At 42.5% G+C, this 13,402-nt stretch overlaps 1 protein-coding gene across 1 annotated transcript in view; it reads left to right on the top strand.

Moving 5' to 3' along the window:
- Window positions 1-6,094: 6,094 nt before the first annotated feature.
- Window positions 6,095-13,402, top strand: part of MTTP (microsomal triglyceride transfer protein) — a 40,686-nt gene continuing 33,378 nt past the window's right edge. The window contains exon 1 of the mRNA XM_053403978.1: window positions 6,095-6,250. Coding sequence (XP_053259953.1) covers window positions 6,190-6,250 — 61 coding nt within the window. The 5' untranslated portion in view covers window positions 6,095-6,189. The remainder of the gene's footprint in view (window positions 6,251-13,402) is intronic.

Here is a 13,402-nt window from a genome sequence, read left to right as displayed (position 1 = left end):
ACGCTCTCTCTCGAAAAAGAGAGAGTCGGTGTTTCTCAAACTTGGGTCCCCAACTGCTGTTTGACTACAATTCCCATCATCCCTAGCTAGCAGGACCCCTGGTCAGGCATGATGGGAGTTGTAGTCCAGCAACACCCGAGGACCTAAGTTTGAGAAACACCGTGAAAGAGAACCTCCATGTTCGGAGGCAGTGTTTATCTGGGCAGTTGCTGTGGGGGTGGGGAGAGTAGTAGGTCAGTCTTACTTGATGTTATGTACTGAGTTGAATAGGATCCAAAAGGCAGCAGTCTGATTGGTCCTAGAACAATAGGATTCAGAATGCAGCAGTCTGATTGGTCCTAGAACAATAGGGTCCAGAATGCAGCAGGCTGATTGGTCCACAGGAGCCACCCAATCCAGCTCCAAGTGGAAGTGAATCCGCAACCTGATTGGCCTACAGGTGACTCCTGGAATTAGCCAATCACGTGGGGCCCATTGTGTAAATAATGTATACATTCTGGGGGAACTTCCATTCTTCTTCACTACTATGAGCTGAATAACGAGCATGAAATCCACACTCAACTCCAAATGTATTTCACTTGAGGACTTATTGGGAACATGTGGGTGAACGTTGGGAAATAGTGGTCGAGTGGTGCTCTGCTTGCATAGCTGTCAACTTTTCCCTTTTTTTATATTGAAGGATGCATTGCAGGGGGTGGGTTGGACTAGTTGACCCTTGGGTCTCTTAAGATTCTATGATATGGGAGGTGTGTGTAGAAACGATCACTGCAGATGGTGACAGCAGCCACGAAATTAAAAGACGCCTGCTTCTTGGGAGAAGGGCAATGACAGGCCTAGACAGCATCTTGAGAAGTAGAGACGTCACCTTGCCAACAAAGGTCCGTATAGTTAAAGCCATGGTTTTCCCAGTCGTGATGTATGGAAGTGAGAGCTGGACCATAAAGAAGGCTGATCGCCAAAGAATTGATGCTTTTGAATTATGGTGCTGGAGAAGACTCTTGAGAGTCCCATGGACTGCAAGAAGATCAAACGCATCCATTCTTAAGGAAATCAGCCCTGAGTGCTCACTGGAAGGACAGATCGTGAAGCTGAGGCTCCAGTACTTTGGCCACCTCATGAGAAGAGAAGACTCCCTGGAGAAGACACTGATGCTGGGAAAGATGGAGGGCACAAGGAGAAGGGGGCGACAGAGGACGAGATGGTTGGACAGTGTTCTCGAAGTTACAAACATGAGTCTGTCCAAACTGCGGGAGGCAGTGAAAGACAGAGGTGCCTGGCGTGCTCTGGTCCATGGGGTCACAAAGAGTCGGACACGACTAAACGACTAAACAACAACAAAGTGTAGAAACCAGCCACTGTGTCAAGTCAGTCCAAAAGCATGAAACACATCTGGAACCATTCTCTTGCGTAAAGATATATAGTTGTGAGAGTAGCAGATGGGTGGATTTTCTTTATTACATTTTTATCCCATTGTTCCACCAAGGAGCTCAACCGTCATTTTATCCTTTCAACAATCCTGCGAAGTAGTTATCTGAGAGATGGTGATTGTTCCAGTGTAACCCAGTGAGCTTCTTGTCATGCCTAAGTGGTGATTGTGAACCTAGATCTCCCTGAACTAAATTCAGCACTCTAGCCATTAAACTTCTGGCTCTCAAAACTTCTTAAAGCTGCAAACCTGACTTCCCCCTACACCTGAATAGAACCAGATTTAAACCAGCACTGCATACCACATTGTAACAACTCATCCAGAACCAACCCATTTTTATGTGTTACATGGTGAAAGTAAGCATGGGAAAGAAGGAAGTTAAAGAGTTATTTCATATCAGCTTTATGAATCGTAAAAAAATGTGATCTTGTGCATCATTGTGTGTGTCTTTAAATTCATGTGGTGGCACAGCAGATTTAGGACCACAGTGCATGATGTGTAGCCTGCTTGATTTCAAAAGTCCACACTGGCCAGTGAATCTGCAGCTTTATTGTCTGATTAGATAGAAAGTGTGTTATGCAAGTCTTGTCTTTCCCAATCAAATATTTTCTGGGAAGAATACTGTACTAAAGTTACTGTATCACAGCAGAAGCAGGCAATATAAAATGAAGTTGTGTGTTATGTGTAGTGCATGTTAAAGACATATTTACCTAGCTCTTGAAATAAAGCAAATGAAGCCAGTAAGCGTATTTATATATCGTAGCCATAATATATATTTCATATCAATATGAACATATAAACATTTATCTTGTTTCAGCTTGATATGCTCATTCATTCCTGGAATATGAATGATTTTAGATTTAGGACAGTATAGTTAGTGTTCTGAGTTTCAGTTTTTACAATTATTAGTGTGAATAGATCATCATCCAATAATCAAGGCATGTTTTCAAAATAACATAATATAAATTAATGCACATTTTATGCTTTTTAAAGTGAAATCCTAAACATGTCTACTCAGAAGCATATTGTGATGGCCATTAGCTATAAATTTCCAGGTAAATCAGTATAGAACTACATCATTAATAATGGTCTTTGGGAATTTGATATACCATTGTAAAGAGATTAATCTTGTATCATTTATTTAATTATTGTTTCCTCACATTTTGAATAAAGTACTAGTGCCTCGGAGTCATTTATTTGAATTAGAATTGCCAATCATAAAGTACTGTGAGAACATTCCTATCACTGCAGTCAAAGAGTTACCTAAATGTATGGTAATTTCCATTCTATACAAACCATTTCTGCTTGGCTGAAAAACAGTTAATTTGGAATGACAATATAGAAATGACAAATATGCAAGTGACATTTGCCCCACTAACCGCTTACTTTGTCTTCTGTGAGGAGTAGAATGAGAATGTTTTATTGAAGTCAGCATGGTCAAAGGAAGCACAATTAGTTTTATTAGGTGATAATGGTAGTACATTTATTGCTTGGACTCTGGAAATTTATGACAGTGGTCGTACTTTAACCCTAGAGCACTGGCCACCACGACTTAACTGAAGTGTACCGGAAGAGACCATCATGCAGCCTTTGTTCAAATCAAGGGTAATAACTGCAATTACTTGATTGTATAGCAAGTTCATCCTGAAACTATGAATGCGGTTGTTCTCTGCAAGCTCTTCTACAGAGTAATGTGGTCACTTCTGATTTTCTTTTCATTGGAATTCTATGGAGCTGCCTTATCCTCAAGATCAAACTCCATGGTTCACTATATACCATATTATTTCCAGGATCAGATGCAGTATACCTCGGAATAAAGGGAAACAACAGTTGGAGAGGGCTGGTGTCCTCACCTTCTGCTTGTAAGCTCTCCATAGACATCTGGTTAGCTGCTTGCAAGATCAGATGTTGGACTTGACAGGTCTCCATTCTGATCCATCAGGGCTTTTATTATGTTCTTATATTCCAGAGATGTTACCATGATTCACATGGTGTGAATGGAAGGTGGCTTGTATATTACAAGGTTTCTGAGCACCTATAGATCAGCTTTCCAGTTGCCCCACTTTTCTTCTCATAATGATTGTCTCTCAAGGACATATAGATTATATTCTCAAGAAGAAAACTGTGCCCATGATCTGTGTCCTCTTTCCAAAGCCACATTCAGGCAGCAGCTGTGGAACCTGATGACTTTTGAACAATGGCAGTCAAAAGAGTCATGTGATGATCACTCAAAAAATCGTATTCCAATTTCACCTAACTGCCAACGTGTGTGAGCATTTGTGTGCATTTCTGAAATATTACCTCTGTAATAGAGGAGGAACAGATACTTTCTGGTGAGTATGTCATTATTCCTTACCTTATAGAGATTTTAAAGATGAACTAAGTGTTGAGATACAAGTTAAGCTAGCATGGCAGAGAAGCACCCAATTTCCCCCTTTTACAAAGGTGTCCCCCTCCTCCAGTTTCCATTGGGGCTGCAAAATGCTGGAAGGGGAGGCTTAAGCCTCTCCCCTACAGCTGCCATCCTGTCAGAGGAAGAGTTTTCCTTATTTCCCCCATGTAACCCAGCTGTTAGGGTCATGAGTGTTTTGGTTCTGCAGTTTCTCCACACATCTTGCACACCATAAATGAACGAATCAGTCAAAACGGAAATAATAATCCTGGCCAGCCTTTACAGAGGAGTTGTAAGAATTTACAGAATTATCCATGTGAAGGATGATTTTACACATCAATGGGCGAGACTGTAGGATGTTTTATCATCAGATGGTGAGAGGGCATGGAGGAGGGGTTCTGTTCAACAACAAAAGCAAAATTCCCACATAGCATGTTTGAAGTAGCTCTTTGGGTCCCAGCTTAAATGTCATTAGCATTACCTAGCGAGCATTCCCTCACCTGACCCTAATTTGATTTTCAATATTGCCGGTATTAATTAAAAAGAGTTATTCAGAAAAACAGACTTTCACTGAATTGGAAATAAGGGATGATGTGAGGAAAATGTGTGCAATTTTTGCCAGTGGTGGCAATGAAATATGTGGGGAGGATGACACAGGAAGTGCAAAATAGGTTATGAAGCGAAACAATCTGCCATACAGGGGTGGTCAGTAGGGTGGCACCGTGGAGCTGGCCTCCTAGCAGCAGTGTTACTCCCACTTCCCAGGGTGTTGTGGTGAGGTTGGAGCAGTACAGGTGCACTGGCAGAGACAAACTGGTCCTTCCACTCATGCACCTGAGCTGCCTCAACCTCATCACTGCTCTGCTTGTCCCAGGAAGGAACAATAATGCTGCTGTCAGGCGGCCACCCCTGCTGTTCTGTATTGCTCAAGTTATTTGGGAAATGAGGCCATGCAATGCAGAGGGCTTTCTGGTCCATTACAAAGAACCCTAAGAGGAACAGGTGCCTGGAAGTTGCCTTTCAACAGTCAGCACCTGGACAACTGACTGAGCAAGGCACACAGGCCACCTGGTCACAATCTTTCCCAATGTGGTCTGATGTATTCTATTTCTATTAGAGTTGCCATGTGCCCTTTTTTTCCAGGACACGTCCTCTTTTTCACGGGTAAAATTTCTGTCCGGGTAGTTTTTTTTAAAATTTACCAAAATGTCTCTGGCTAAACAGTGGTACCTCGGGTTAAGAACTCGTTCTGGAGGTCCGTTCTTAACCTGAAACTGTTCTTAACCTGGAGCACCACTTTAGCTAATGGGGTCTCCCGCTGCTGCCGTGCTGCTGGTGCGCGATTTCCATTCTCTCCTGAAGCAAAGTTCTTAACCCGAGGTACTATTTCTGGGTTAGCGGAGTCTGTAACCTGAAGCGTCTGTAACCTGAAGTATCCGAGGTACCACTGTACTTTCTGGATGAGACATAACTGGTGGTTGAAGACTTGCTTTCCTCTTTTCTTCTCCTGTCTTCCTCAGCAATACATCACAGCTTCGATAGCCTACATATAGTAGGGGTATTTAAAATGAGAGTCGTGATGGCGTCCTCTTTTTTGTTCCTCAAAATATAGCAACCCTAAAATTAAAATCATTATTTCTAAATTTGCAATTTCTATATGAATTGGTATTTACACACTTCTTTGGTCCTTTTTAATGGTAAATTTCCTGTCTCTTTTTGTTGTTGTTTAGTCATTTAGTCATGTCCGACCCTTCGTGACCCCATGGACCAGAGCACACCAGGCACTCCTATCTTCCACTGCCTCCCACAGTTTGGTCAAATTCATGTTAGTAGCTTTGAGAACACTGTCCAACCATCTCGTCCTCTGTCCTCTGTCGTCCCCTTCTCCCCTTGTGCCTTCAATCTTTCCCAACATCAGGGTCTTTTCCAGGGAGTCTTTTTGGCAAAGTGTAAATGGTCTAGACAAAGAAGAAGTCAGTATGGTACTTTCCCCCAGAAAGTGCTTGTCTGTCCTTGCCTTCCTATCGTGCAGCCTACAGGCTTTGCATTGACTAAATTTACAAGGAGATGAACTAAGTCATATATGAGCTACATGCCAGCATGTATTTTAGTAAAGAACACACACCTGAGGAGAACAATGAAACGTCAGAATGCCACCAGTTACCTCAGTTCTTAATAATTAACTGGAAAGGCCTTCAATGAACTTAGTACCCAAGTGTGGAGTTTGGAATCTGACCCTTACTACATCTAGATAAACATTATTGTGACAGATTCCAAAGCCCTCTTTTCAGGCTTCACTCCAGTCGGAGCAGTTCACTTCTCCATAGCCTTGAAATATTTCACAGTATTACAGCTGTTAGACAGGGCAAGCATGATTCTTCTTACTGTGCTTTTCCCGTGCATCATTTCCACCTACTCAGCATCTGTGAAAGGTAAATTACTTATTTAGATAATATTTTGTTATTTCCTTTGGTAATTTTGATGAAAAAGGGGGCAGTAAAGGGTGCTAATCTGAGACTTTTTGTTTTTAGATCATATTAAATTTGCATTACGCTTAGATCACCCAACTGTGGCTCGTGAGCCATGTCAAGAGCAGCTTTTCTGTAGTTTGAAAAAGAAAGTGCCAAAGGCATTTATATTATCAGTGTATTTGTCCCTCTCCGGTGGAGTCTGGATCTGGGCTTCAATTCTGTAGCCATTAACAGGGATCTATATGGAAATGGTGTTAGGAAAGTGGCGCTGCCATTGTAACCCCACTAACCTGAGAGTAAACCTGACTGAATGCACTATGAATCCCTACTGAATAGACATGGTTAGGACTGCAATGTGCTTTTATTAATTTAGTCTGCAATGTTATACCCACTTACTTGTTAGGAGTGAATCCCATTGAACCCAATGGAGTTTATTTCTGAATGTATAGGAATGTATTGTTCACCACAGTTCTTGAATAACTGTGTATAATAGTTATTATAGTAATAGAAATAATAGTTATTAGCTGAATAAATATTTAATACCCCCCAAAAAAGCCAGTATAAAATTAAGCTGTTACATATCTTCGTAAAAATAGTCTTCTTACAAAGATTGGAGATAATACTCTGACACTAGACCAGATGTTGCTTTTTATGACTTCCAAAAGATTATTATTATGCTCATGATTATGAATTTGTTTGAATCACTTTATGGGATTCAGATCAAGAGTGCTCACCATGTTTGTATTGTCAATCTGCCTTTGAATAACATTTAAGAAAAGAAAAGAAGACTCCAGTCCATTTGGGCTTTGAATCTGGCAGAGTTCTGAGGATGGAATATTCAAAATTCACCTCTAATTGTGTACTATAACATACCCCACCTGTCTTCTTCAGCTCTTCCATGCTGCTGAAAATCCTGAAGTATTCTTTCATAACAGTGATGTGTAGGCAGTCTGCTGGCCCTTGCAAATGGCAGGCTAAATTGATGGGAGTGCACTCAGGATGACAGTTATGTGATATGACACCTTTCTGTGACGTAGAGGAGGATGAAACTCCACTTTTCCAATGTCTAGGTAAACTCTAGGTCCATAAGTGAAATGAAAAAGTGGCTTGCTACCTTCTTACACATGAGGTCAGCCAGGCCATCCGTCTACATAAATACAATGTGAACAGCTACACAGCACAAGGCCCAGAGTAAGAACTTCTAGGACTAAAGGTAGGAGCTTTTACAGCCAGAATGTCCCCTAGACTTTGAGACTAGAGATCAGAACATGAGTTGCAATCAGTCCTCAAAGAGGATTAGGAAGATATGCTGACTAGGTTCAATTCTCAGGACGAAATGGCTTTTGGTTTTCCATGAATGGTCGTTTAGTACAGAACGTTTAACAATAAAAGATGAGAGAAAAGATAATTAATTTTGATACTTTGTGTGAGGATTTTTCTAGTCACCATTTTTGTTCCAGGAATTCTCAAAGGCCCATGGGATCTCTTCAGAAACCATTTGGTGGATCCCTTAGCCCATGGGCACCTGTGTCATGACCTGATCCTGCCCCTATTCATACAGTTTCTGTAGTGTAGTGTCCCTGTCTAGCCTTCTGCTATCTTTCTCGGTTCACCACTGGGATTCGCAGTCCTAGACCCTTTCTACATTCTTACTTTTGCCTCCACTTCTCCCCTGAGATAAAGCTCTCCTTATTCCCCCCTCCTCCTTTCTGCTTGTCCTTCTCAGTCCGTTCTCTTCATTCTCCTTGTTTCCTTCTAGACCCCCCAGGCTCCCACTCCAGCTGCCTGGGGCCTTGTTTTGCAGTGTCTGCAGCCTCTGTTTTATGAGACTTCTTCCTCCCCATTTCTAAGCCTGTTCTGGTCAGCTTCTGGTTAGCCAAGCGGATACTGTCACACTGTTGACTCTCAACACTTTGCTTTTACAAGGCTGCTTTCCGCTTGCTGCACAGAGAGAAGGTTGTTCACCCTGTTCTACATGGGGTTGCACTGCTTGAAGGCTGACATTCACAAATCTTAGGGTGCTTATTGACCCAACGTTGTCATTAGAACTTCACATGACCTCTGTGGCTCAAAGTGTCTTTTATCAGCTTTGGCTGATAAAGGTCACTAGCTATGACCATAACTGAATGGAGATAGCTTGGCCACAATTACCCATGCTCTGGGAACCTCTCTTCTAGACTCTTGCAATATCACCCCCAATCTCCACAACAGTGCAATATTCCCGAGAGATCCAGGCTCTCGTCTGGGGTCTGTGTTTCATTTTGGACAATGAGGCATAGCAGAGACTGTGGTGTCTTTTAGGACTGGGCGATTTATCGATATATTGTCCAAAAGCAGTTTAAAGTCCATATTGTGATATCAGTTTCATAGTTTTTGACCTGGCAATATATTGCAAATCATGATGTGTGTTAGGGCTGGGCAATATATTTTCCAAAACCAGTTTCAAGTCCATATCATGATTTCGGTTTCATAATTTTTGACCTGGCAATATATTGTGAATCATGGCGTGTGTGTTGGGGGAGGGATTGCTATGCAAAAATCACAATGTGGGAAAACCGTGAAGCCAGTCAATGCCTCAACATAACTCCATCGCTATTTCAGACATTGTGTGATATATTGGTATATCGTGGTGTTTAGCTGGTGATATATTGCCCAGATAGTGCCCAGCCATAGTGTCTTTATGATATATGGTTTATTTACACATATGCACAACCTGAGCCTAGGATAGGGGGGTGCACAGCATTGCATTCCAAAAGGGTCTTGCTTCTATCATAGGCACAGTCCTGGGTTCAAACAGGTTGCCCCACAGCTTGCCTTGCTTTCCCACTCACATAACTCCTAACTTTTCAGTAGGCAGCTGCCTAGATTGCATTGCTGCTTACTGATTCAAAAACCTTTTCCCTTAGAGCACACCAGGCATACAATACAGCAATCCTGAAATTGTACTACTTGCCTTTGTTCTTCTACCGAACCTTAAGCTCAGGGAGGGACTTCACCCATTTTTTTGGCTGGCACAGAATCAGCTTTGTTAAGCACCCCTCTCCATGCACCCTTTGTTTGCTTAACCATTATCAGGCTGGCCTGGACATGGAAAGCTGAGCCCAGCTATTAAGGGTCTGGCTTCCAGTTTAGCTCTCTAAGCATTGATTAAATTCTAGCACTTACTAAATCCAGGCAACCAGAAACTCTAGCTCTCAAAACCCCATAACAGTGTTATACACAGGGCTCCCTATGTTTAACAGACTTTATGAAAACAGGCTTCTCTCATGAATTGTGAGCAGTGGAAAGAACTGAAAAGGTCATGGTTGTGCATTGCTGCTTCTCTATTTCACATTAAGTACCAAAAATAACCAGCTTTCTTTAAATATTTCTGACGTATAACAGGGTTTAACGTATCTCTTCCTCTAAGAAAAGATTCTGTCAGTTGCTGCCGCAAGGCTCCTCCATAAGCATGTTTATTTAGAAGCAAATCCCAAGTTGAAGAGACAGAAAGTACTGTGCACAAGCTTTATATAGTTTACACAAACTTTATGTAGTTAAGTGTATTTATAAAAAGGTCCCATTGGAGCAATGTATGAGACAGCGCATACTCCGGTGTATAATCAATTAAGGACTGGAGTGGTTTGGTAACACTTCTTTCATTTAAAAAATGAATGTTGTGCTGGTGGTCAAGACAGTGGTCCTCATCTGCTTTACGTAATTCCCCATCATGTTCTTTGTTTCTCTTGCTTCAACCACAAACAGAGCTCAAACACCAATACCTGCCAGGCAAAAGCACCCAAAAATAGTGCAAAACAGGGAACAATAAAGGAGAATGTAATCTCTCATACCTGCATGCTGCTTCTGTGGACAGCTATAATACTGCTCAAGTATGGTGGATTTAGGTGGTGTCATAGGCGCCTCCCCGCAACAAGCCTCATTGGGCATTCTTGCAGCTGGCCGCAGGTGTGGCAAAGCACAGCAAGGCTTGCTGCAGCGAGGCCAGGACACTCAAGGTTGGGGGGGAGGGGCGCTTAGTAGTATCCCAATTTGGGGGAGGGAGCCTAAGGTCCCCTCAGCCACAGGGAGTTGGCACCTATGGGTGGTGTGGTCAGATGAGGGCTGCCATCTTAAACTTTCCTTCATCTAGGTAAGTGCTTCACAAAATTCCATGCTTAAAAAAATCCCTGAATTGCAACAAGTGACGCTGAAGCCCATCAGAAGGGATTTTTCTTTCTGTTTTTCTAAATCCCACTACAGTGGTACCTTGGGTTACAGACACTTCAGGTTACAGATGCTTCAGGTTACATACTCCGCTAACCCAGAAATAGTACCTCGGGTTAAGAACTTTGCTTCAGGATGAGAACAGAAATCGCATGGTGGCAGCGGGAGGCCCCATTAGCTAAAGTGGTACCTCAGGTTAAGAGCAGTTTCAGGTTAAGAACGGACCTCCAGAATGAATTAAGTTCTTAACCCGAGGTACCACTGTAGTTCCTTTCAGCCTGAAAGGTTCTACGCTTAGGCAGGAATAACCAGCTGCACCAATATAAGGTGGGGGACACTTGGCTTACCAGCAATACATGATTAAAAGGATCTAGGAGGCTTAGTAGACCACAACATGAGTCAACAATGTGATGCTGCAGCAAAAAAAGCTAATACTGTTCCAGGCTGCATCAACAGAAGTCTACTCTCTAGATCAAGTTCCACTCTATTCTTCCTTGGTCAGACCACACCTGGGATACTGTGTCCAGTTCTAGGTGCCACAGTTTAAGAAGGATACTGACAAAGCTGGAACATGTGCAGAAGATAGTGACCAAGATGATAAAGGGTCTGGAAAGCAAGCCTTATGAGGAATGGTTGAGGGAGCTTGGTATGTTTAGCCTGGAAAAGAAGAGATTGAGAGGAGATATGAGAGCCATCTTCAAATATCTGAAGGGCTGTCACATGGAGCAAGGTTTTTTTCTCCCACTCTGGAGGGTAGGACATGAACCAGTGGCTTCAAGTTATGAAAAAGGAGATTCCAACTAAACACTCGAAAAAACTTTCTGACACTAAGAGCTGTTCGACAGTGGAACAGACTCCTTTGGGAAGTTTTGCACTCTCCCTCCTTGGAGGTTTATAAGCAGAGGTTGGATGGCCATCTGTTATGTATGTTTTCGTTGAGTAGCAAACCTAGTCATTCCCAAACAACTATGATGACAGAATACATTGTCTGCATCCCTTAAGAACAAAGCAAGCTGTCTTTTACTGAAGCCAAGCCATTGGTCCATCTAGCTCAATGTTTCGTACACCAGGAATGGTCAACCTTTTCAGACCTAGGACTCACTTTTAAGCCAAACATGCATTTGGCGACCCAATTCTTAATCTGATAGTTGCATCTGTTTACACGGTTGCCGTGCTCCTGTTGTGACCCACCTTCCCAGGTATTGAACATGGGAACTTCTGCATGCAAAGCAAGCTCTCTGCCAGGGAGCTACAGCCCTTACCAGGGCAGGATTTAGGTTTGATGAGGCCCTAAGCTACTGAAGATAATGGGGCCCATTATATGTCTAGCTGTCCTTTGACAACAACAAATTGTTGCTGTTTTTTGTGTTGAATATATGCTATATGGTAATTTATGGACCTAATAGGTATCTAAAGCCATTTGCACATAACAAATAGGAGCCTACACAACACAAAACACTGTTGCTGTAGGTAAGGTTTATTTTATTTGTGTTTTATCTTATATTTTGGAAATGTACATTGAGGTGTTTTTTTCCTTTAAATTTTTTTGGGGCCCACAACAGAGTGGGGCCTCAAGCTATAGTTTATTTAGCTTATACGTAAATCTGGCACTGGCCCTTCCCTTTGTCCACATTAGCTGTCTCTTTGCTCTGCTGCAATCTTCAGGTAGAAGCAGTTGCACTGAACTCAGGTCACAGAGAGCAACCTCTTCCTGTGTGTTGCCTAGGCAACCAGACAAAGCAAGATGCTAGCTTTCACATAACTCTGTCCTTAACACCCAGTGTGCTCAGGCAAGCACTCTCTTCTTTTTTGCTGAAAAGTTAGCGAAGACTTCTTTAAACAAGGAATAATTAGGTTTGATAAATTCTACATGGGTGGCGCTGTGGGTTAAACCACAGAGCCTAGGGCTTGCCGATCAAAAGGTTGGCAGTTCAAATCCCCGCAACGGGGTAAGCTCCCATTGCTCGGTCCCTGCTCCTGCCACCCTTGCAGTTCGAAAGCACGTCAAAGTGCAAGTAGATAAATAGGTACCACTCTGTCAGGAAGGTAAATGGTGTTTCCATGTGCTGCTCTGGTTCACCAGAAGCAGCTTAGTCATGCTGGCCACATGACCCGGAAGCTGTACGCCGGCTCCCTCGGCCAATAAAGCAAGATGAGCGCCGCAACCCCAGAGTTGTCCGCGACTGGACCTAATGGTCAGGGGTCCCCTTACCTTTACCTTTACTTGAATAGAAACACTGGCCTCCCCAGTCCTCACATACAGGCAAACCATGCTTTTGCTGGGTTAATTTTCTTGCACATTGAGGTTGCTTGTTTGCCCTCTCCCTTGAGTTCTGAGAAGGGCTTTGAAATATTCCTGCTACCCCTACACCCAAGGAAACAAGGGCGCTGGGCAGATTCTGCCCAGTTCCAAGTCTTCTTAGGGTGGGATCACAATGTCTTTATCCTGAATCACTTGCCCCATAAGCTAGAAAAGTATCAGCTACTACAACAATCAAACACATATTCCTGGTAACCTAATAAATCTTCCAGTAGGAGGCTTTAGGAGGTTACCAGGAAGATGGCAATCTGAATAATCTAATGGTTAGTGTCAGAACTGGGCCAAGATTAACCTTTCTTTTTATTTTGTATTTATATTTATTAAATTTGTATAGCACCCTTCATCTGGTTCACACATAAAAATACAAGATAAAAACAGCAAAACAAAACAAAATCATAATAAAATTAAGAACCCCACCCCCAACCAATAAACCTTCCTCCAAACCCCCATATTTCTTCAGGATATCCGGTTTCATCTGCTTGGAAATATTTTGGCTTGATTCCATCAGATTATAAATATGCATTGCTCGCTACACTTTAATATTATTTTCTAATAATGCTGCTTTTTTTATTCACTGAGATTACAGCAAA

The sequence above is a fragment of the Podarcis raffonei genome, chromosome 9 (genome assembly GCF_027172205.1).
Source record: "Podarcis raffonei isolate rPodRaf1 chromosome 9, rPodRaf1.pri, whole genome shotgun sequence".
Taxonomy (NCBI): Eukaryota; Metazoa; Chordata; class Lepidosauria; order Squamata; family Lacertidae; genus Podarcis; species Podarcis raffonei.
This window is presented reverse-complemented; position numbering and strand designations above follow the sequence as displayed.